Source organism: Microcaecilia unicolor, chromosome 2 (assembly GCF_901765095.1).
Source record: "Microcaecilia unicolor chromosome 2, aMicUni1.1, whole genome shotgun sequence".
NCBI classification, from domain to species: Eukaryota; Metazoa; Chordata; class Amphibia; order Gymnophiona; family Siphonopidae; genus Microcaecilia; species Microcaecilia unicolor.
In genome coordinates this window covers 319,114,924-319,138,506 of record NC_044032.1, presented here as the reverse complement: position 1 = coordinate 319,138,506, position 23,583 = coordinate 319,114,924, and the positions used below count along the sequence as shown (strand labels likewise).

At 44.3% G+C, this 23,583-nt stretch overlaps 1 protein-coding gene across 1 annotated transcript in view; it reads left to right on the top strand.

The window, feature by feature from the left end:
* NIPSNAP3A (nipsnap homolog 3A) overlaps positions 1-23,583 on the top strand; it is a 197,931-nt gene that overhangs the window by 21,928 nt on the left and 152,420 nt on the right. Inside the window, 1 exon segment of the mRNA XM_030194330.1 lies at positions 20,313-20,517. Coding sequence (XP_030050190.1) covers positions 20,313-20,517 — 205 coding nt within the window.

Below are 23,583 nucleotides of genomic sequence, written 5' to 3'. Positions count from 1 at the left end.
CCCCCAGGGTCTCGTACCCAATGACGGGGCCCTGGTCCATGGCCCAGAGCAGATAGGAGGAAGGCTGTCCTCTTTTCTGGTCGAGTGGACCAGGGTAACTTCAGACGCTTGGGTTCTAGAAGTCATCAGAGACGGCTACAAGTTGGAGTTCTGCCGGCCCCTGAGAGACGGGTTCGTGAACTCTCCCTGCAAGTCTCCCCTCAAAGTGGTAGCAGTTCAGCAGACTGGACAACTTGCTCCACCTTGGGGCGGTGTGGCACAGGACGTTACTCCATTTACTTTGTGGGGCCAAAGAAAGGAAGCTCTTCTCGGCCTATTCTCGACCTCAAGGGAGTCAGTCGGGCCTTGCGAATATGGCATTTCCGTATGGAGACTCTCCGCTCCGTGATTGCTGCAGTACAAGAAGGGGAATTCCTGGCATCCTTGGACATCAAGGAAGCTTATCTGCACATTCCCATCTGGCCGCCTCATCAGCGCTTCCTGCGCTTTGCAGTGCTGGGCCGGCACTTCCAGTTCAGAGCCCTCCCGTTCGGGTTGGCAGACCTTCTCCAAAGTGATGGTGGTCATTGCGGCTTATCTCCGCAAGGAAGGAGTGCAAGTCCATCCCTACCTGGACGACTGGCTGATTCGAGCTCCCTCCTTTGCGGAGTGTGGGAGAGCGACGGACAGGGTCATTGCTCTTCTGAGCTCCCTGGGATGGATCATCAACCGGGAGAAAAGTCAGCTGCGCCCGACTCAGTCCCTGGAGTATCTGGGTGTTCGGTTCGACACCCAAGTGGGCAGAGTGTTCCTGCCGGACAACCGGAGCCTCAAGCTTCAGGCCCAGGTGGGGCCGGTTCCTAGCCTCCTCAGCTCCTCGGGCTTGGGATTATGTGCAACTGTTGGGCTCCATGACGGCCACGATGGTGGTAGTGCCCTGGGCCAGGGCCCATATGAGGCCATTACAGCACTCTCTTCTGCGGCGCTGCTCTCCGGCGGTGAGAAGGGCGCTAAGTTGGTGGCTGATGTCAGACAAGTTGTCAGCCGGTATGCCTCTCACGTCCCCGGAGTGGATTGTCGTTACGATGGACGCCTGCTTGACGGGCTGGGGAGCCCACTGCCTGGGAAGGACAGCGCAGGGGATATGGTCGCCTGCGGAGGCGAAGTGGTCCATCAACCTCTTGGAACCGGGCCATTCGGTTGGCGCTTCAAGCGTTTCTTCAGGTACTGATACTGATGCCAGTTCGAATCCTGCCAGACAGTGCCACGGCCGTGGCCTATGTCAATCGCCAGAGAGGTACCAGGAGCGCCCCCTAGCCAGGGAGGCCATGAAGTTATGCCAGTGGGCAGAGGCGAATCTGGACCAGCTGTCGACGGCTCTCATTGCGGGAGTCCTGAATGTCGAGGTGGACTTTCTCAGTCGCCATACCTTGGATCCCAGAGAGTGGCAACTGTCTGCTCGGGTGTTCTTGGAGATCACAAAGCGCTGGGGCATGCCGACCTTGGATCTGATGGCGACCTCGGCCAATTGCCAAGTGCCACGGTTCTTCAGCAGAGGACGGGACCCTCGATCTCTGGGGGTCGATGCTCTTCTCCAGCAGTGGCCGGTACAGGAGCTTCTCTACGTGTTCCCGCCTTAGCCTATGCTACGCAGAATTCTCGGCCGGGTGGTCCTGGTGGGTCCAGACTGGCCCAGACGCCCTTGGTATGCGGACCTGATCCGGCTTTCCGTAGACAGTCCTCTGCGGCTTCCAGCGGAGCGGGGCCTCTTACATCAGGGTCCCGTGGTGATGGAGGATCCCTCCCCCTTTGGTCTTACGGCCTGGCTCTTGAGCGGAAGCGGCTGAAAAAGAAGGGCTTCTCGGACAAGGTCATCGCCACTATGCTGAGAGCACGGAAGCGCTCTACTTCTACTACTTACGCCAGGGTATGGTGTATCTTTGTATCATGGTGCGAAGCAGGGTCCCTGTCGCCCTTCACGGCGCCAATTGCTTCAGTGTTGGCGTTCCTGCAAGAAGGTCTGGAGAAAGGCCTGTAGCTCAGCTCTCTTATGGTCCAGGTAGTGGCTCTAGCTTGCTTCAGGAGTCGCCTGAAGGGTGCTTCCCTGGCTTCTCAGCCAGATGTGGTACGTTTTCTCAAAGGGGTTAATCACCTACGCCCTCCTCTACACTCAATAATGCCTATGTGGAATCTCAATCTGGTGCTATCATGGTGCGAGGCAGGGTCCCTGTCGCCCTTCACGGCGCCAATTGCTTCAGTGTTGGCGTTCCTGCAAGAAGGTCTGGAGAAAGGCCTGTAGCTCAGCTCTCTTATGGTCCAGGTAGTGGCTCTAGCTTGCTTCAGGAGTCGCCTGAAGGGTGCTTCCCTGGCTTCTCAGCCAGATGTGGTGCGTTTTCTCAAAGGGGTTAATCACCTACGCCCTCCTCTACACTCAATAATGCCTATGTGGAATCTCAATCTGGTGCTGCGGGCCTTGCAGAAGCCGGCCTTTGAGCCATTATCGCGGCTGTCTCTGAAGGACCTGACGTTGAAAGCGGTCTTTTTGGTGGCAATTGCTTCAGCCAGGAGAGTTTCCGAGCTCCAGGAGCTCTCGTGTAGTGAGCCGTTCCAGCGGTTAACTGAGGCAGGAGTGTCTATTCGCCCAGTGCCTTCCTTCCTTCCTGCCCAAGATTGTTTCTCGCTTCCATGTGAATCAGCAGCTTTGTCTACCCTCTTTCCGTAGGGAGGATTATCCAGAGGAGTATCGTGCTCTCAGATGCCTGGATGTTAGACGAGTTATCATCAGATACTTGGAAGTGACCAACGATTTCCGGAAGTCGGATCACCTGTTCGTGCTGTTCGCGGGCCCCCGTAGGGGTCTGCAGGCATCTAAACCTATCGTGGCACGTTGGGTCAAGGAAACGATTTTGGCGGCTTATGTGGCCGCAGGGAAGGTGCCGCCTATCCAGCTGAAGGCTCATTCTACTAGAGCACAGGTGGCTTCGATGGCAGAGTCCAGGTCCGTTTCCTTGGAGGAGATTTGCAGATCGGCGACTTGGGTGTCGGCTCATACCTTCTCACAGCATTATCGCTTGGACGTGGCAGCACGGGCCGAGGCCCAGTTTGGAGCTTCAGTGTTGCGTTCTGGGATTTCCATGTCCCGCCCTGGGTGAGTACTGCTTGGGTACATCCCACCAGTCTATGGATTGATCTACTTGATGATATGGAAGGTAAAATTATGTATCATACCTGATAATTTTCTTTCCATTAATCATAGCAGATCAATCCATAGTCCTTCCCAGATATCTGTACTGTTTGTTCTAGTTCAGTTATATTTCAGGTTCAAGTTTAGACTTCAGTTCCTGTTCAGGAGGACTTCGAGTTCAAGTTCTTTCACTTGGATTTCCCTGGAGTTGGGACGACTTTGTGTTACAGTGAGCTGCTGCTTCTTTCCCCCCGTTTCGACGGTGGTTGGATTCATAACTAAATTATGCCAGTGCTCCCTCCCGCTTTGTGCAGTAGTAGGGTAGCTTTGTTTCCCTCTCGCTTTGGCGGTGATGGGTTAAGCCACCTCCTCCCGCGGTTGCGGTAGCAGGACATGCCAGTTCCCCCGCGCTTCGGCGGTGGTTGGGCGGCGGAGTGTCCCTTTGTGGGTGTAATTCTCTATGTTTGGTGATTCCTGCAGATGGAGCTTTGATATTGACTATACTGAGGATTTCCTGATAGTACATGACCACATATAGAGAGGCAAAAGATTGCTCTCTATCTCCACCTGCTGGTAGATGGACACAACCCACCAGGCTATGGATTGATCTGCTTTGATTAATGGAAAGAAAATTATCAGGTATGATACATAATTTTACCTTCCTCCCCCACCCAAGTTTACCTTTACAGCAGGGCTCGGGGCTCTGCTCAGCGCTTACCTTTACAGCTGAGCTCTGGACTTTTCTCCTTCTTCACTGCCTCAGTCTTTGTCTTCCCCTGCACAGCCGGGCTCTGGAGATACTTGAGCTGCACCGTGCAGGAAGTTGGGAAGTCTCGTGGTACTTGAAATTGTGAGACTTCCTGCATGGCGTGGCTCAAGTATCTGCAGTGTGTGGATCGCCCGGCAGACTGTTAGAGGAAGACAAAGACTTTGAGGCAGCAAGGAAGAAGAAAAGGTCTGGAGCTCAGCTGTAAAGGTAAACTTGGGGGGGGGGGGGGGGGATGCAGAGCCCTGCGACAGCCGTGTGCCCTTCCATACTGTTGTCACTTGGTGCCTGGTGGGGCCAGTTGTGATTGGCATCTTGCTGGACTTCACGCTCAGTCTGCTGAGCATTACTTAGGTGGAGGAGCCATGCGGGACGCAGAGCCCAGGGCTTAGGACCCGCTGCAGCAGGGAGGAGGCAGCAACACAGCCAGGAAGCCCAACTCGATCAGCGAGAGCTGGAAGCTAAGAATTGTGCCATACAAACCACCCAGCCCACAGGTGGCCCCCCCAAGAAAACCAATCATGCCTGCTTTAGAGGTAAACGCCAGAAGAGGGAGGTGAGAGAAATTGGGTGAAGGCTGGGGAGGCTCAAAAAATGAATAAAAGAAAAGAGCAAAAAACATATTATACAAAAATGAAAAAAACTGGAATGGGTTACAACAATGTCTGAAAAAATCACTTTGTGCTGCCTTTTTTTTGTCAGTTTAGTATTACATTTTGTTTGAAACTTTCTTCCTCTTCTATCAAGCCGCGCTGCATTGCTGACACAGCCCATTCAAAGTGAATGGGCTTTATTGGCATTACTGCAACATCAGCCGCTAGCATGGCTTGATAAAAAAGTGCCTTTATTTTTTACTGTCAAACTGATACCTTTTTAAACGTGCGATTAAAATAATCTGTGCCCACCCCTAAAAAAACATAGGACATAGGCACATCCTTAGACAATGCTGTCCAGGAGACTGCGAAATATAAGAGAGTTGCAAGCTGATTTCATAAAATGCAGCTTATTACTTTCCTCACACTTGTCCTTTTCATGTTTTCTTGTTTTCTTCTACCCCCCTTCCCCTCAGTAAGGTAAATAAATACATTGGGGGAAACTACAGATATGCATTATTTGCCAAGTTATCTGCATTGCTTTCTCACAACAAGTATAGGGCAGCTTTAATAAGTTGATCTTAGATTTAAGTAAGATGTGATTTTCAAAAGGCGTTTGACAAGGTACCTCATGAAAGGCTACAGAGGAAATTGGAGGGTCATGGGATAGGAGGAAATGTCCTATTGTGGATTAAAAACTGGTTGAAGGATCAGAAACAGAGAGTGGGGTTAAATGGGCAGTATTCACAATGGAGAAGGGTAGTTAGTGGGGTTCCTCAGGGGTCTGTGCTAGGACTGCTGCTTTTTAATATATTTATAAATGATTTAGAGATGGGAGTAACTAGCGAGGTAATTAAATTTGCTGATGACACAAAGTTATTCAAAGTCGCGACAGGATTGTGAAAGATTACAGAAGGACCTTACGAGACTGGAAGACTGGGCGGCTAAATGGCAGATGACGTTTAATGTGAGCAAGTGCAAGGTGATGCATGTGGGAAAAAAGAACCTGAATTATAGCTACGTCATGCAAGGTTCCACGTTAGGAGTTACGGACCAAGAAAGGAATCTGGGTGTTGTCGTCGATACTACACTGAAACCTTCTGCTCAGTGTGCTGCTGCAGCTAGGAAAGCGAATAGAATGTTGGATATTATTAGGAAAGGTATGGAAAACAGGTGTGAGGATGTTATAATGCCGTTGTATCGCTCCATGGTGCAACCGCACCTTGAGTATTGTGTCCAATTCTGGTCGCCGCATCTCAAGAAGGATATAATGGAATTGGAAAAGGTGCAGCGAAGGGCGACTAAAATGATAGTGGGGATGGGACGACTTCCCTATGAAGAAAGACAAAGGAGGCTAAGGCTTTTCATCTTGGTAAAGAGACGGCTGAGGGGGGAGATATGATAGAGGTATATTACTACTACTACTACTACTACTATTTAGCATTTCTATAGCGCTACAAGGCATATGCAGCGCTGCACAAACATAGAAGAAAGACAGTCCCTGCTCAAAGAGCTTACAATCTAATAGACAAAAAATAAATAACGTAAGCAAATCAAATCAATTAATGTGAACGGGAAGGAAGAGAGGAGGGTAGGTGGAGGCGAGTGGTTACAAGTGGTTACGAGTCAAAAGCAATGTTAAAGAGGTGGGCTTTCAGTCTAGATTTAAAGGTGGCCAAGGATGGGGCAAGACGTAGGGGCTCAGGAAGTTTATTCCAGGCGTAGGGTGCAGCGAGACAGAAGGCGCGAAGTCTGGAGTTGGCAGTAGTGGAGAAGGGAACAGATAAGAAGGATTTATCCATGGAGCGGAGTGCACGGGAAGGGGTGTAGGGAAGGACGAGTGTGGAGAGATACTGGGGAGCAGCAGAGTGAGTATATTTATAGGTTAGTAGAAGAAGTTTGAACAGGATGCGAAAACGGATGTGGAGCCAGTGAAGCAACTTGAGGAGAGGGGTAGTATGAGTAAAGCGACCCTGGCGGAAGACGAGACAGGCAGCAGAGTTTTGAACCGACTGGAGAGGGGAGAGGTGACTAAGTGGGAGGCCAGCAAGAAGCAGATTGCAGTAGTCTAAACGAGAGGTGACAAGGGTGTGGATGAGGGTTTTGGTAGAGTGCTCGGAAAGAAAGGGGCGGATTTTACGGATGTTGTAAAGAAAGAAACGACAGGTCTTGGCAATCTCCTGGATATGAGCAGAGAAGGAGAGAGAAGAGTCAAAGATGACCCCAAGGTTTCGAGGAGGAGACAGGGAGAATGAGAGAGCCATCAACAGAAATAGAAAACGGGGAGTGGGGAGGTGGGTTTGGGGGGGAAAATGAGAAGCTCGGTTTTGGTCATATTTAATTTCAGGTGGCGTTGAGACATCCAGACAGCAATGTCAGACAAGTACGCTGAAACTTTGGTTTGGATGCAAGGTGAGATATCAGGGGTAGAAAGGTAGATTTGGGAGTCATCAGCATAGAGATGGTAGGAAAAGCCATGGGATGAGATTAATGAACCAAGGGAAGAAGTGTAGATAGAAAAGAGGAGGGGACCAAGAACACTACCCTGAGGTACGCCGACAGGCAGAGGGATAGAAGTAGAAGAGGATCCACCAGAGTGAACACTAAAGGTGCGGAGGGAGAGGTAGGAAGAGAACCAGGAAAGGACAGAGCCCTGGAATCCAAGTGAGGACAGGGTATCGAGGAGTATGCTGTGATCGACAGTGTCAAAAGCAGCGGAAAGATCAAGAAGAATGAGGATGGAATATTGACCTCTGGATTTAGCCAGTAATAGGTCATTGGAGACTTCAGTAAGCGCAGTTTCGGTTGAGTGGAGAGGGCGAAACCAGATTGTAGTGGGTCAAGAATAGCATGTGAGGAGAGAAAATCAAGGCAGCGGCGTTGAACAGCACGCTCAAGTAATTTGGAGAGAAAAGGAAGGAGGGAGATGGGTCGGTAATTAGAGGGACAAGTAGGGTCGAGTGAAGGCTTCTTAAGGAGAGGTGTGACCACAGCATGTTTAAAGGCAGCAGGGACAGTCGCAGTGGAAAGTGAGAGGTTGAGAATGTGACAGATAAAAGGAATAAGAGCAGGAGAGATGGCATTAAGAAGGTGGGTGGGAATGGGATCAGAGGAACAGGTGGTACATTTTGAGGAAGAAAGGAGAAGTGTAGTTTCCTCAATAGTAACTTCAGGAAAGGGAATGAGGGGAAGGAGAGAGAGGGGAACGGGCTAGTGGAGGGAGAGGTGGTGAGGTAGAGAAAGCAAGGTTTTATATAAAATAATGAGTGGAGTGGAACAGGTGGATGTGAAGTGTCTGTTCGCGCTTTCCAAAAATACTAGGACTAGGGGGCATGCGATGAAACTACAATGTAGTAAATTTAAAACAAATAGGAGAAAATGTTTCTTCACCCAACGCATAATTAAACTCTGGAATTCATTGCCGGAGAACGTGGTGAAGGCGGTTAGCTTGGCAGAGTTTAAAAAGGGGTTAGACGGTTTCCTAAAGGACAAGTCCATAAACCACTACTAAATGGGAAAAATCCACAATTCCAGGAATAACATATATAGAATGTTTGTACGTTTGGGAAGCTTGCCAGGTGCCCTTGGCCTGGATTGGCCGCTGTTGTGGACAGGATGCTGGGCTCGATGGACCCTTGGTCTTTTCCCAGTGTGGCGTTACTTATGTACTTTAGTATAGCATATTACTAAAGCTTAGCGTGCTAACAGATGTTAGCATGCACTAAGTGCCACATGGCCCATAGGTATATTATAGGATATGCAGCATTTAGCATGTGTTAAGGTCCATTAGCACGCACTAAGCTTTAATAAAGGGGCCCCCAAGTTAGCTATATTGTGCTGTCTGTTGGTTGCTTTGTGCAATTTTATGTTCTTTTCACCTTTCTGTACCTTGAAGCGATGTAATAAATATGTACCCCTGGGAAAGTAATATTCCAGTATTATATTTGATTTTATATATAGGGATAATTTTCAGCATGCTTATATACATTTATAATGTACATGGAAAACAAGGGCTTCAGAAGTTCTGAGTTTTAAGAATAAATTTGTTTCAGTGTTCAACTGTTAATCGTCAGGAACCACAACAGGAAGAGATCTTCTGCAAACTACAAGGATCATCAAGAGGTGGTCCAAAGGAAAGATGGACAACCAAGAGATTTTATTGCAAAACGTTTTCAGCAAGAATGCCTGCATAAGTGCAAACAGACAACATATGCAGTAGTTGTATACGCCTTTAATCTTTATGCATAATGACATAACAAGTTTCAATATAGTGCCTTAGTCTGTTATATTTCTTATGCCATGGATGCTCCTACATAGATATTGCAAATTATATTATGAAAATATGATGCTTGTGGTTATAACTTGGGGGCCCTTTCACAAAGTGGCGGTAGGGCTACCATGCGGGTAGCGCATAGGAAAACACATAGTCTAAAATCCTTAGTGGATCACAAATACAACGTACATAATATCTATAACCACCCTGTGGCTATGCCGTGCCACCCTGTGGTAGTTTTCTGTTTCCTGCACCTGAAAATATTTTCCTATTTTCTAGAGTGGGAGGTGGGGAGTAGGCATGCCCGGCAGTACTCGGCCATCGCTGTGTGCTGTCCGATTACCGCCGGGTTAGCGTGTGAGCTGTTATTGCCTACTAAATAGGTGACGGTAAGGGCTCAGGCAGTAAATTTACACCCCAATATTTTTATTAGCACACAACCATTTATATTTAAAAATGATGGAAATTCTAGCTGCAATAAAAGTGGCCTCGGCGAGCAGCAATTTTACGTGCCCATACTACCGTAGGCCACTTTTACTGCAGCTTTGTAAAAGGAACCCTTAATGATTAACCTTTTGCAACAGCAAAACAAATAGGTGAAAGGTTTATGCCAGTCACCTTAATTCTCTAACATATAGAGCAGTTACAAAATTCACCGTGGTCTGTATGTTCCATGAGCTTTCTCCAAACTAAAGGGTTGCATAACAATTAAAAATTAACCAAAAAGTTAAGAAGAAAAAACTCCACCACCTTCTAAGGAGCATAATTAGTTTTTTGTAAAACAGTACCTGAAGAATTGGCAGTCCTGTGAGCAAGAATAATTTGAGCTGCACAGCTCTATGAAATGTCTCAAAACAAAATTAAAGACGCCATGCATGAGTTCTAATACTTGAGATCCACTGTGACATCAAAAGATAAGGCTTCAATTTCGACCTGTTATAAAAGTTCACCTAAGGGACTGTGCTGGTAATCTTAAAATATGTTAAAAAAATAAAGGGGGGGGGGGGGATTTAGCATACATTCACGTGTTTATAAAATATTCACAAAGGCATTTAAAGAGTGAAAACTCAAGTGATGTTGCTATCTAGCTATCCTATTACTAATATGCCAAACTATTAATGATTCAGAGACGAAATGTGTTGATAAGATTGGTTCTTTGGGAGTGATTATTGATTCTTCATGAAGTATGAAAGATCATGTGTAAAAGATGATTGACGATTTAAAAAAAAAAAAAAAAAATCAGAATCATTAGGTATTAGTCAGTCAAATGTGAGACTGATTATCCAGAGTACTGTTATACATCTTTATGATTATTGAAAGCAATGACATCACTGCAAATCATACAAAATGCTGTGGCCTGTCTAGATTTGAGCATATTACTCCAATATTGGTCCCAGAAAGCAACAAGGCAAACGATCTGCAAAATCCAACGTGGAAAACAAACCAGCAGATCAGTATAATATCCAAAAAGACTTTATTGAGGATATCGTGTGTGAAACAAATGCCCGACACAGGCCGTGTTTCGCCCAACAATAGGGCTGCGTCAGGGGCTATAATAAATAACAAACATATAAAATGTATTTATTTATTTGTTGCATTTGTAGCCCACATTATCCCACCTTTTTGCAGGCTCAATGTGGCTTACAGAGTAAGGTTATGATAAAGTCAGTGCATGGTTTAAATACAATTGATCATAAGCTGAGGTAAAGAGGATTTATATGTGCAGATATTGGGTAGGTTGAGTGAGAGGTGTTTTAGGTGTGCTTGGGTGGTATGGGGGATGATTTGTATCATTGAGGGTGACTTTTGTAAGCTTTGTTAGAGGTGTGTTTTCAGAGCTTTGCGGAAGCTGGTTAGATTATTAATGGTTTTCAGGGCCTTGGGTAATGCATTCCAAAACTGTGTGCTTTTGTATCCAAAGGTCATAGCATAAGCCTGTTTGTATTTCACTCCTTGCAGCTGGGGAAATTCAGATTGAGGAATTTACAGGCTGATCTTTTGGCGTTTCTGGGCGATAGGTCCACTAGGTTTAGCATATAGAGTGGGGCGTCTGCGTGAATGATTTTATGCACGGTTGTGCAGATCTTGAACTCAATGCGTTCCTTGAGTGGAAGCCAATGTAGTTTCTCTCTTAGAGGCTTCGCACTTCCATATTTTGGTTTTCCAAAGATGAGTCTGGCTGCCGTGTTTTGGCTTGTTTGGAGTTTTTTGATGGTCTGTTCTTTACAGCCTGCGTACAGAGCGTTGCAGTAGTCCAAATGGCTTATTACTAGAGACTGTACCAGGGTACGAAAGACGTTTCTTGGGAAAAAAGGTTTAATTCTTTTGAGTTTCCACATCGATTGGAACATTTTTTTCGTCGTGTTCTTCACGTGTGTATCGAGTGTGAGGTTTCGATCAATGGTGACTCCAAGAATTTTCAGGTTTTCTGAGATAGGAAGTGTGCAGTGAGGTGTGGTTATAGTGGAGTAGCTGTTTGTGTTGTATTGGGAGGTGAGAACTAGGCATTGGGTTTTTTCTGCGTTGAGCTTTAACTGGAATGAGTCCGCCCATGAGTGCATGATCTGGAAGCTCTGGTTGATTTCGTTGGTTATTTCGTTTAAGTTGCTCTTAAACGGGATGTAGATTGTGACGTCATCGGCATATATGTAGGGGTTAAGGTTTTGATTGGCCAACATTCCGGTGTCCAAGGCGGTGATCTGGCAGCATTCGTTATAACTTGGTAGGATCTAGTGGTGAGGAATCCTTTAAACCATTTGAGAACTGGGTCTCCAATTCCAAAGTATTCTAGTATGTGTAATAGTATTCCATGATCCACCATGTCGAAGGCACTGGACATGTCAAATTGTAATATGAGTATATTCTTGCCGGTTGCAATTGTTTTTTTTGAAGGAGTTCATTGCGGACACTAGTACGGTTTCGGTGCTATGATTTGATCGGAATCCTGACTGACTCGTGTGGAATTGAGTGTTTGGTCAAATAATCCATGAGCTGCTTCGTCACTATGCCTTCCATCAACTTTGTAGTGAGTGGGATAGAGGCGTCTGGTCGGTAGTTGGTTAAGTCCATTGTGCTTTTCTTGGCATCTTTGGCAGCGGAGTGAGTAGTATGTTTCCATTTTCCGTGGGGAAGAGACCATGTAGGAGTCTATAGTTTATTTGGTTCGTGAGGTCTATTTTAAATTGTTTGGGTGCAGCTTTTATTAGGCTGATAGGGCAGATGTCGAGTGTGCATTGAGATTTGGCATACTTTTTGAGCCAGTGTGTGAGTTCATCTACTGAAATTAAGTCAAAATTGGTCCATGATCGATCAGCTGGGTATTCCCCGGGTATTGGGTCTAGGCATTCAAGGATGTTTGAGTATTCAATGGTGTTACTTGGTATCATGTGTCGGAGCTTTGTGATTTTTTCATTGAAATACTTCGCTAGATTGGTTGCCGATGGGGTGTCTGTGTTGTTCGAGGTTATCCTTGTGGTGTTTAGGAGGTTGTTTACGAGTGAAAAGAGTTTGTGTGTGTCTTTGTAATCTGGTCCTATTATGGTTTTGTAATACGTTCTTTTGGTATGTCTGATGCTGTATTTGTATTTTCTTTGTAATTGTTTCCATTCTTTAAGTGTATGTTCATCTTTTTTTTTGCTCCATGCTCTTTCTAGTCTTCTGACCTGTGTTTTTAGTTCTTTCAATTCTTCATTGAACCATGGGTTAGAGCTAATCCTATGCGAGGTTCTGGTTTGGAGCGGGGCTATATTGTCTAGGACTGTTCTGCATCTGTTATCCCATTCTTGTAAGAATTGGGGTGATTCTGTGGTGGTTGTTATTCGGCTGTATATATTTGTTGCCAAAATCTTATAGGGTCTATTTTACCTCTTGTTGTGTAGGTTCTTTTTTCCTGTTTTTGTTGTTTCTCTTTTGTTTTCCAAGGTGTTTGCTTTGTAGTGATCTGACCATGGTGTGATTGTCCATTTTGTGTCCTTGATTGTGAGGTTCGCGTCTGATGAAAATTTGTGAGTTATGATGTCCAATGTATGTCCATGTTTGTGGGTGGGCTGCATGTTAGGCCAGTGGAACTCCCAAAGTTGGAGGAATTCCTTGCATTCGTGTACGTTATTTGAGTTGGTGTCTTCAAGGTGGAGGTTAATGTCTCCTGCTATGATGATATTCTGGGATGATAGACAAGTATTTGATATGAAGTCCGTAAAGTGTATCTGTGCTTCTTGCCATTTGGCCGGGGGCCTGTAGAATAGGATTATATTTAATTGATCATGCTAGTTTGGGTGTGTAACTCTGACTGAGGCTATTTCAAGTTGAGGGAGGATCGATTTGGCTGTAGTTGTAATTGTGAATTGAGATTTATAGATTATAGCTATACCTCCACCTCTTTTTCCTTCTGTCGTCCAATGAGTGATTTTGTACCCTGGTGGACAAAGCTCTAGGATTATTGGATCTTTAGAGTCATGTATCCAAGTTTCGTTGATGAGAAGGAGGTCAAGGTGATCTGCCGTTATCCAGTCGGTTATCGATGTGGTTTTTCTGATTATCGATCTGGCATTAGTGTATCCTATTTGTATTAATTGGTGTTTCTTTCTTGGGTTCGGGTTTGTGGTGATTTTTATCAATTGTCTGTTGTCTTGGTGTGCTGGTTTGGAGTCTTCTTTTGATATTCTTTGTTGGTGTCCATGGGCTTTAAGGTTATCGTGGTCTTTGTTGCTTATTTGGGCAGACATTCTGTGTGTGTGAGTGATGTGTGGTAGTTGTCTTCTGTATCGAAGATTATATATATGTGTAGGATTAGGGTGAGCCAATAGATGATTAAGAGTATTTTGCTGGAGTTCATATCCACATTTAAGATACTGCGGCGATTGCTAAAACAGGAGTGTAAAGAGTATACAGTGCAGAACAAGCGGAACATCTACATTAAATCAATTAAAGTGATCGCTCAATTGCTTTAAGTTCGAGGAAGTTCAAGGAAGCAGGGCCGAGCAATCACAAATGGTAGAGACGGCCGTTGGCCTCGCTGAGTTCAAAGGGGGTCCGGACAGACTCCCGAAGGAAAAGACCACCGTTCGTTATTACATTTTGGGTTATTTCCAGGTACCCGGGGCCCGGCTTGGCCGCCGTCGGAGACAGAGCGCTGGGCCCGATAGACCCCCGGCCTCCTCCCCGCGTGGCAGTGCCCATGTACCCCTGTACTTATTACTGTGAGCTATGCATGCAGTTATTCTCCTTTACCTTATGACTAGGATGGAGTAGCTTGTTTGCCTTAAATTAAAGCAGAGCAAAGCAAATCCAGCATTTACATTAAATCACTGCGTTGAGCGTTAGAGGAAAGCAATTATATATAAGTCATTGCTGTGAGCGTTTTTGTAAGCGGTTATTTCCCAATTCCTTATAGTTGGAATGGGGTAGTTCATTTGCCTTAGATTTAAAACAAACAAACAAACAAAAAACAGAGCAAGCAAATCTAGCATTTACATTCAAATCATTGCTGTGAGCGGCAGAGCATGTCCACTACATATAAATCATTGCAGTAGGCAGTGCATGCAGCTTTTTGCTTTACAATTAGAAAGGAGCAGCTTATTTTTTTAAAGCAAAACAAAGCCAAGTGTACGCTAAATTACTGCCATGAACGGAGCATGCAGTTAAATCAGGGCCATGCAATTATGTCCAGTTCCACGGGCGGTGAGGCTTACTCAGACCTGCATAGCTTCCTGCCTCCGCTCCTCTATGATCGTGAGCCTCCACGTGTGGTTCCCTCGAACCAGGGCCTCCTCCCGTTTTGGCTGGTGCTCGTCCACCGTCTCCTCTTCCAGGACAGTGCAGAGAGACGATCGAGCTGAGCCGATCCTCTCACAGTTTCATCATTTGGGCGATCTCAACGGTGCTGTGGCCGGCACTGGGGTCCTTCTCCGTGGCCTGGTCGCTGGTCTCACTCTGCGACTCGGGTCCTCTTGGTCTGCTCCTTGCTCGGGTGGTATGGCTCGCGACAGTCGAGCTCCGTGGCTCCAGCGATTCGCCGATCATCCAGCCTCGGTATGTGCTTCGATAGAGCACCCGATCAGCTGGGTAGGGCCATGGGGTCGCGGGTCCTCTGCTCGGTCAGGCCACGAGGCAGTCCGTCCCGGGTCACTCACTGAACCGGCTGCCTCTGGACCTCCGCCGCGCCACGGGCCAGATGGGTTGCCTGACGCGATCAGCCGCGGTTCGTCCTCCTGTGGGGCTGTTGCGGCGGTGATTCAGCCTTCCCTGGCTTGCTGAGCGTTCGCCCTAGTCCGCGGCAGTGCCGGCCCCGGGTCGCTCATCCGTGCACGGGACCCATGGGGCCAGTGTGGCCGCGGCTGTGGTCGCGCCCTCTCCCAGTCGGTTTGGAATTATCTCCTTTCCGGACCGGTAGGAGGGTCGCCCGGATGGATTATATAGAAATATATGAAATTATAAAACATAAAATTACATAAAATATATTTATAAAATATAAAACATGAATTGTACTGTACGTGTAAAACATAGACATGAATTATAAACACTAAAAGTGCTTTTTTAATTCAAAATTTATAAAATTTCATAAAATAACATTGGACATTAATATATCAGAAATTTTTGATAATATAAAAATACATATGCGTACAATAAAATAACATTAGACATCAAATTAATATTTGAACATATAGTATAAAAATATATAAGAATATGCATTAAATATATAAATCTATCAAAAGCCAACAGGATAAAAACATATGTACTACATATATATTCCAAAATACCAGAAAAAGAAGGGCACAAACATAAAAATTGAATAAACCATTAAAAAACAACAAAATCATTAGGAAAAAAACAAAAAATTGAGGACACCTACCTAGTCGGTATCTTTCTTAAATAAGATCGGCTGAAAAAGGAACAAATATATAGAGCACCCATAATTATCTCAAATATTTAGAAATAGTAAAACAACAGCTCAGAAAATCAGAATAATTAAAAAAATTAAAAATAAAAATAATAAAAAAATGCCAAACAAATAAATGTAAAATACTTACTATCAAATTATATGTCAAAACAAGGATATAAAGAACCTTCTTCATAAAAAACCAGCATGAGCAGCATAAAATAGAATATCCCCGGATGAGTAAAAATGATAAAGAATTATAAATAATAAAAAATACAAAATAAAAATAAATAAAAAATGAAATTCTTTTTGAAAAATGATAAAATAGTAATAATGAAAAAATGATAAATAATGAAGTGAAAGCGAATGTATGAGAAAAACTGATATATTATGGACTAATTTGCAATATAATATATAAGTAATGTGAATAATGGTCTTTAAAAATGATTGAATCATCATTATAATATCAACAACAAATGTGTGAACTATATATAATATATGATGATACTCTAACAAGTTCACAGAACTGTCAATTGTGAATCATCTTTGATACATGCAAATCAAACGTCAAACGTTCAAAATAATCTAGCATGTGCTTGCTAAAGCGTCTGTATATGAGTCTACATCCAGAGATTTAACCATAATGTCTCTAAAGAAATCATGTGCTGTAAAAAATATATAGACGTACTGATCTTAGTCCCTGTAGTAGGAGCAAACAACATCAGAGAGTGATGTGTACACAATTCATTGCTAACAACAAGGGGCTCCTGCTGAGAAACAGCTAACTATGGTAAATCACATTGCCCCTTGAAATGTACACAATCCATTGTAAAGGACAGGGGGCTCCTGCTGAGAAACAGCTGACTATTACAAAACAAATTGCCACTTGGAATCGCCTGACCTATGCTAGCTCAAACTCTATTAGAAATGTATAGATGTAAATCGACATCCATGAGCAGCATTAAATAAGCGTTCCAATACATGCAGACAGCGTCTAGCTCATTGTATTGACAACTTAAGTACAAAAAGGGCTAACTAATGTCTAACAAACAGATACTCTCCCATACTACTGAAAATAACCTCTACAGCAATATGATCTTAAATAAAAACCATCATTTAAAACTATACAAAAAAGGTGGGGGAGGAATACTCACTGGATGACGCCAGATAGACAATGAATAGCCTGCTAACAAAGGCTGGAAAAACTGTTGCAAATGCAAACACATCCTTAAATACCCCATTTCTGGTTTAGATTTAAAAAAAATGTTGCTTCAAAAACTACGTGCATGTATAATGATCTAAATGATATCATAATGTGAATTTGAAAAGACAACTAACTGTAGAATCACTAAAATAATAGTATGTGGAATTGATTAGAAAATATTACATACAATTAAAACCATATGTAAATAAGATGCAGTGCATAAGTGGTGAAATCTTATATCATATTGAAGTTGAAAAAAGAGGGATCATTGAAATGACGTGTAAAAAAATATAATAAAAGAAAAAACAAAAATCTGTATATATGTGTGTATAGAGGATGTGAAAAGTGTTCGTGAAAGTAAAAACCTCACCATAAATTAAAAGTTACTTGCATGGATGACCTTCCTGCTTATAATCGAACGAGAAAAACGCCCAAGTTACGACCTAAATCGGGAGATGGACGTTTATCTCACAAAAACGAATAACACGGTATAATCGAAAGCCGAACTTGGACGTTTTAAACTGCACTCCATCGCAGAAGCGTACAAAGTTGATGGGGGCGTGTCAGAGGCGTGGTGAAGGCGGGACTGGGGCATGGTTATCACCCGAACAGAGATGGGCGCCTTTCACCGATAATGGAAAAAAAGTATGCGTTTGTAGCTAGAATTTAGGGCACTTTTCCTGGACCCTGTTTTTTTCACGAATAAGGCCCCAAAAAGTGCCCTAAATGACCAGATTACCACCAGAGGGAATCGGGGATGACCTCCCCTGACTCCCCCAGTGGTCACTAACCCCCTCCCACCACAAAAAATGATGTTTCACAACTTTTTATTTTCACCCTCAAATGTCATACCCACCTCCTTGGCAGCAGTATGCAGGTTCCTGGAGCAGTTGTTAGGGGGTGCAGTGGACTTCAGGCAGGTGGACCCAGGCCCATCCCCCCCTACCTGTTACAATTGTGCTGCTTAATGCTTAGTCGTTCAACCCCCCCCCCCCCCAAACCCACTGTACCCACATGTAGGTGCCCCCTTCACCCCTTAGGGCTATAGTAATGGTGTAGACTTGTGGGCAGTGGGTTTTGAGGGGGATTTGGGGGGCTCAAAACACAAGGGAAGGGTGCTATGCACCTGGGAGCTCTTTTACCTTTTTTTTGTTTTTGTAAAAGTGCCCCCTAGGGTGCCCGGTTGGTGTCCTGGCATGTGAGGGGGACCAGTGCACTACGAATCCTGGCCCCTCCCACGAACAAATGCCTTGGATTTATTCATTTTTGAGCCAGGCGCTTTCATTTTCCATTATCGCTGAAAAGCAAGAACGCCCAGCTCACAAATTGTCGAATAAAACATGGACGTAGATTTGGGAGTTATCAGCATAGAGATGGTAGGAAAAGCCATGGGATGAGATTAATGAACCAAGGGAAGAAGTGTAGATAGAAAAGAGGAGGGGACCAAGAACAGAACAGAAAAGTGGAACAAATGGAAGGACAGGGAGTAAAAGTAGAAGAAGGGTGAAAAAATGGTACAGGGAGAACAAAAGGAACAAAGGGAAGGTGCTACTGACCAACTCACACCCCAAACATACCCATCTCCACTCACTTGTTTATTCATAAACCCCAGCTCACTCCTTTTAGGTTTGTTCCAAAGGAAAGAATATTGAGAACCACTGCTCTACTTGTATACATGTACCCCAACAAAACAGATTTTATTATTTCCAGCCCAACAGAAGTTGAAAAATGTCTGAGAAGTGGTTAAGAAATGTCTGTTCATTTGGCTGGAAGCAAAATAACTCTACAAAATTTTTAATGGAATGGAATGAAGGTTGGCATGGAGGAAAAACTAGTGTAAAGGCTTTCAAACCAGATTGTACAGGGGGGGTTCTAGAGAAATAAGCCATGACCCATTTCCCCCCTAAAAATAAAACAAATTGCCTAGTGCATTATATAAGATATACAGGGAAATATAGAGCAGTTAGAGAATTCCTCCTTTCAAACTGCCTCTTCCATGTTCTGTACGATCCCCTTCCCCTGCTATTTACCCACCACCAACTAATTGCCCCAGTCCCCAAAATTACCACCCCCACCGCTATACCAGTCTCTGCCCCCACTTTCCAAAACTAACCCTGAAATTCTTGTCACCTGACAAACAGTCCCAACAGGTACCGCCACAAAACTACCCAAACTAAAGAGAGAGAGAGAGACACACACACACGTTATAGAGATTCAAACACAAATGGTTGTATGCATGCAAGCACACCCCCATCCCCCAAGTCTATATATAGTGCTCTAAATTGCATGGGTGCCCAAATTCCACAGCAATTTAATTGAATAATGAACCAATTAGCTCCAACTGGATGCTAATAATCAGTGATTAATGCTAATTGGCAACAATTAGAATTTACATGTGCATCTTGCAAGCATATTCTATAAAGATGCATGCGTAAATTTTCATGCATGGATCTGAAACGGGGGTGTAGCCATATGAAAGGCATGAGCATTCCAAGAATTTACATGCACTGTTAGAATTCACCTGATCCATGCCTAATTTAGACATGGGGATTTACACCAGATGTTAATTGGCTTCTGTTGCTAGGCGCTATTCTATAAATGGCGCCCAACTCAGAGCTTCGTTTATAGAATAGCGCTTAGCACTTTTTTTGGCACCATATATGGCATCTAGTCTACAGAGGGGTGAAAAGAATTTGCATGTTTTCCCCACTTGTTAGAAAACTCAGGCAGTGGTTTCTAAATTTTTTGCAGTATTATGGAAACTGAGATGGTTAAGATCTTGGTTCACACCAGAGGTATTTAGAATGATTGCACAAACACTGGTGTTAGCACACATTGATTTCTGTTAAACACTACAGCCTGCCTGATCTTCAAAGTTTCCAAGTTCGAAAGAGCCACACCTTTGCTACTCCAACTGCATTGGTTACCAGTATGATCACGCATTATGTTTAAACTGTGTTCACTGGTTTTCTTGATCCTGCATGGTTCTGCTTCAAGCAAGGTGGTTCCTTTTACTCATCTTTCAGTTAGGAATTCAAACCCAGAATCGAGGGAGTTTCCAATATTTCACTTTCCTAATCCTAGGGGGTTTTGTAAGGGAAACTGTTTTCAAAATCATTTCTATACCAGGCGGCAGGTCAGTGGAGTAAACTTTCTGGAGTGATTAAGCATCAGTTAAATTACATCAGATTTTGGAAGTTATTGAAGACATTTCTGTTTGAGAAGTATCTGACCTAGTGCTGGGGCTTTGTTTTATGTGGAAATTTTATTTTCCACTGTAATGCTCCTAGGAATGCCCAGCTTCTTGTGTTGTAAGCTACACTGAACTTTATAGGTATGGGTGGGATAAAAATGTCATATAATATAATGTAATGTAACTATTATTAATCTGGTTGTTTAGTTCCTGGTTTGTTATTTCAGCCTTTTTCTTCTTCAGGTGTTTTGGTTTGCCACAGGACCCCATCAGGAAGATGCTAAATTCTATGAGTTTCGAACTTACACTGTTAAGCCAAAGAGGATGCAGGAGTTCATGAAGTTGTGCAGTGAACATATTCATCTTCGCATAGCTCATTCTGAGCTAATTGGCTACTGGACCATGGAGCTTGGTGGTCTAAATAAGGTTTTACATATTTGGAAATATGGTACGAACAGTGTTACTTGTTCTGAGGCTGATTTGTACGCAGCCAGTGTAGCTGCAAGTTCCTTGGATGTCTGTCTATTGTTATATTTTATTGGGATTTAATATACCGCTCAAACTAACTTGCAGACATGAGCAGTGTACATAAAAGTAATAGAAATTCAAAACTAAAAGGAAGAAAAGGAACTCCAGTACAAGAAAGAAAGATGCACAACATTCATACCATGCAATCAAGGATGAGAGGGATGGAGCAGTAACAAGGGGAGGGGAGGTGGACTGGGGAAGTAGGAGGGATGGAAATTAGTGAGAACTGCATGAGTGTATCCTACAAGTGGTTGTATTATAAGCTTGGTGATATAGCCAGGTTTTAATTGCAGTCTTTGTTGAACATTTCATTGATTCAATGGCAAGCTAGTACAATAGCAACAGAGAACCAGATAACCATATACATTCCATGAAAGCACTTTTCTTTTAATTGCAATCTTGAAAGTTTTGATGGGTGATTCAGCCCTGACGGAGAGAGAGGAAAAGAATTACAAAAGAAAGGGGTTGTAAAGAGGAAGGCACGGTGATGAATAGATTCAAGTTGGGCGGATTTTGGGCCTGGTAGTACCAACAGAAATCGTTATTAGAGCAGAGGAGGCAGACATATAAAAGGAGTGAAAAGTTTAACGTAGGCAGTTCCCATGTTGTCTAGAAAAGAAGACAATGATTGTTATTGCTAAAATGACACCTGCAAGCCTGAAGGCTATTGAAGTGGCGTAAGTTCAGATACAGTAGGTATTTTTCAAGTCCTGAAATGATCACATTTACAAAAGAAGAGTTATAGTGGAGTGGGTTTCAACCTGTGCCCCTTGGTTTAGAGTGCACTGCACAAACCACTAGGCTTACTCCTTTGTTCTGCAGTGACATCTCTGTGGCCTTATTTTTGAAAATGATGCCAGATAAGCTTTCATGTCCCTAGTTTTTTTGTAGTTCAAAAGTTGGACGTTTCACTTTGGAAAATGGCTATTCATTTTGGATGTTATCAGTGCAAAAAACATGCGTCTCGTAGCTATAATCAAATAGGAAATCTAGATGTTTTTCCTGTTCGCTTATGGCTGTGAGATTGATGGGGTTTTTTTTGATGCTTTGAGCAGGACTTTAGCTTTTAACGTGCGCTAAAAATGCCAGCACACCTTAGTAAACCCTTAGTTCCCCTCTCTGATCACCATCTTATAACTTTCACACTTAAATCTCCTCCCTCCCAGTCCCGTCCTATCTTATCTAATTTATCTAGGAATCTTCACGATATTGACCCTTCATCTCTATCCTCCCGTGTTTCAAACCACCTCTCTACTGTGGCACCATCCACGTCTGTCAACGAGGCTGTTTCTTCTTACAACAATACTCTAACCTCTGCCTTAGACACTCTTGCACCCTTGATGACCCGCCCTATAAGGCGTGCAAAACCCCAACCTTGGCTGACTTCTAATATCCGCTACCTACGTTCCTGTTCCCGCTCCGCCGAACGCCTCTGGCGGAAATCTCGGGCCCTTGCTGATTTCTTACACTTTTTCATGCTGACCTCCTTCCAATCTGCTCTTTTACACGCCAAACAGGATTATTATATCCAACTGACCAACTCTCTTGGCTCTAACCCTCGACTTCTCTTCACCACATTGAACTCTCTCCTCAAGGTGCCCCCTCCCCCAACTCCTCCTTCATTATCTCCTCAGACCCTTGCTGAATTCTTTCACAACAAGGTTCAAAAGATAAACCTTGAATTCTCTACCTCGCCACCTCTCCCTCCACTAGTCTGTTCCCCTCTCTCTCCTTCCCCTCATTCCTTTTCCTTTTTTCCTGAAGATTACTATAGAGGAAACTACACTTCTCCTTTCTTCCTCAAAATGTACCACCTGTTCCTCTGATCCCATTCCCACCCACCTTCTTAATGCCATCTCACCTGCTCTTATTCCTTTTATCTGTCACATTCTCAACCTCTCACTTTCCACTGCAACTGTCCCTAATGCCTTTAAACATGCTGTGGTCACACCTCTCCTTAGAAGCCTTCACTCAACCCTACTTGTCCCTCTAATTACCGACCCATCTCCCTCCTCCCTTTTCTCTCCAAATTACTTGAGCGTGCTGTTCACCACCGCTGCCTTGATTTTCTCTCCTCACATGCTATTCTTGACCCACTACAATCTGGTTTTCGCCCTCTCCACTCAACTGAAACTGCACTTACTAAAGTCTCCAATGATCTATTACTGGGGAAATCCAGAGGTCTCTATTCCATCCTCATTCTTCTTGATCTTTCCACTGCTTTTGACACTGTCGATCACAGCATACTCCTCGATACCCTGTCCTCACTTGGATTCCAGGGCTCTGTCCTTTCCTGGTTCTCTTCCTACCTCTCCCTCCGCACCTTCAGTGTTCACTCTGGTGGATCCTCTTCTACTTCTATCCCTCTGCCTGTCGGCGTACCTCAGGGTTCTGTTCTTGGTCCCCTCCTCTTTTCTATCTACACTTCTTCCCTTGGTTCATTAATCTCATCCCATGGCTTTTCCTACCATCTGTTTTTATTCTTCCTTTCTATCCCGGGAAGAATTGCCCCTCTCCCACATGTGTCCAAATGGACGAGGGGAGTCTCCCAGAAGGCTTAAAATATATTCCTCTAACATGACCTCTTTCATCTGACTCCTGATATCCGTGAATATCAGTAGATGTGTAAGGGTCCTACCCATAACTAATTTAGGCTCAGGAGGTTAAGCATCCTGCTAGTCATTAGTTAAGAAGGAGAGAAGACAGATAGCAAGGGTAATTACCTTTATTTCCGAGTTACTTGGCCAATGATTTAGAGATGGCCAAGTAACTCGGAAATCTCCAGCTTGGGGCAGATTGGAAATGCACTGGAGCTTCCAGCTCAAACCAATCAGGGGCGTGCTGCTCCATTTGAGCCTCAGTGACCCACGGGAAGAGGGGAGTAGACACTAAGATGTAGTCCAGTCTCGCCCACGTCCCATGGGCTCATGATCAGTGAGAGAAATCCCTTTTCCCAGGGTGCAATATCTCCACATGTCTACCACCA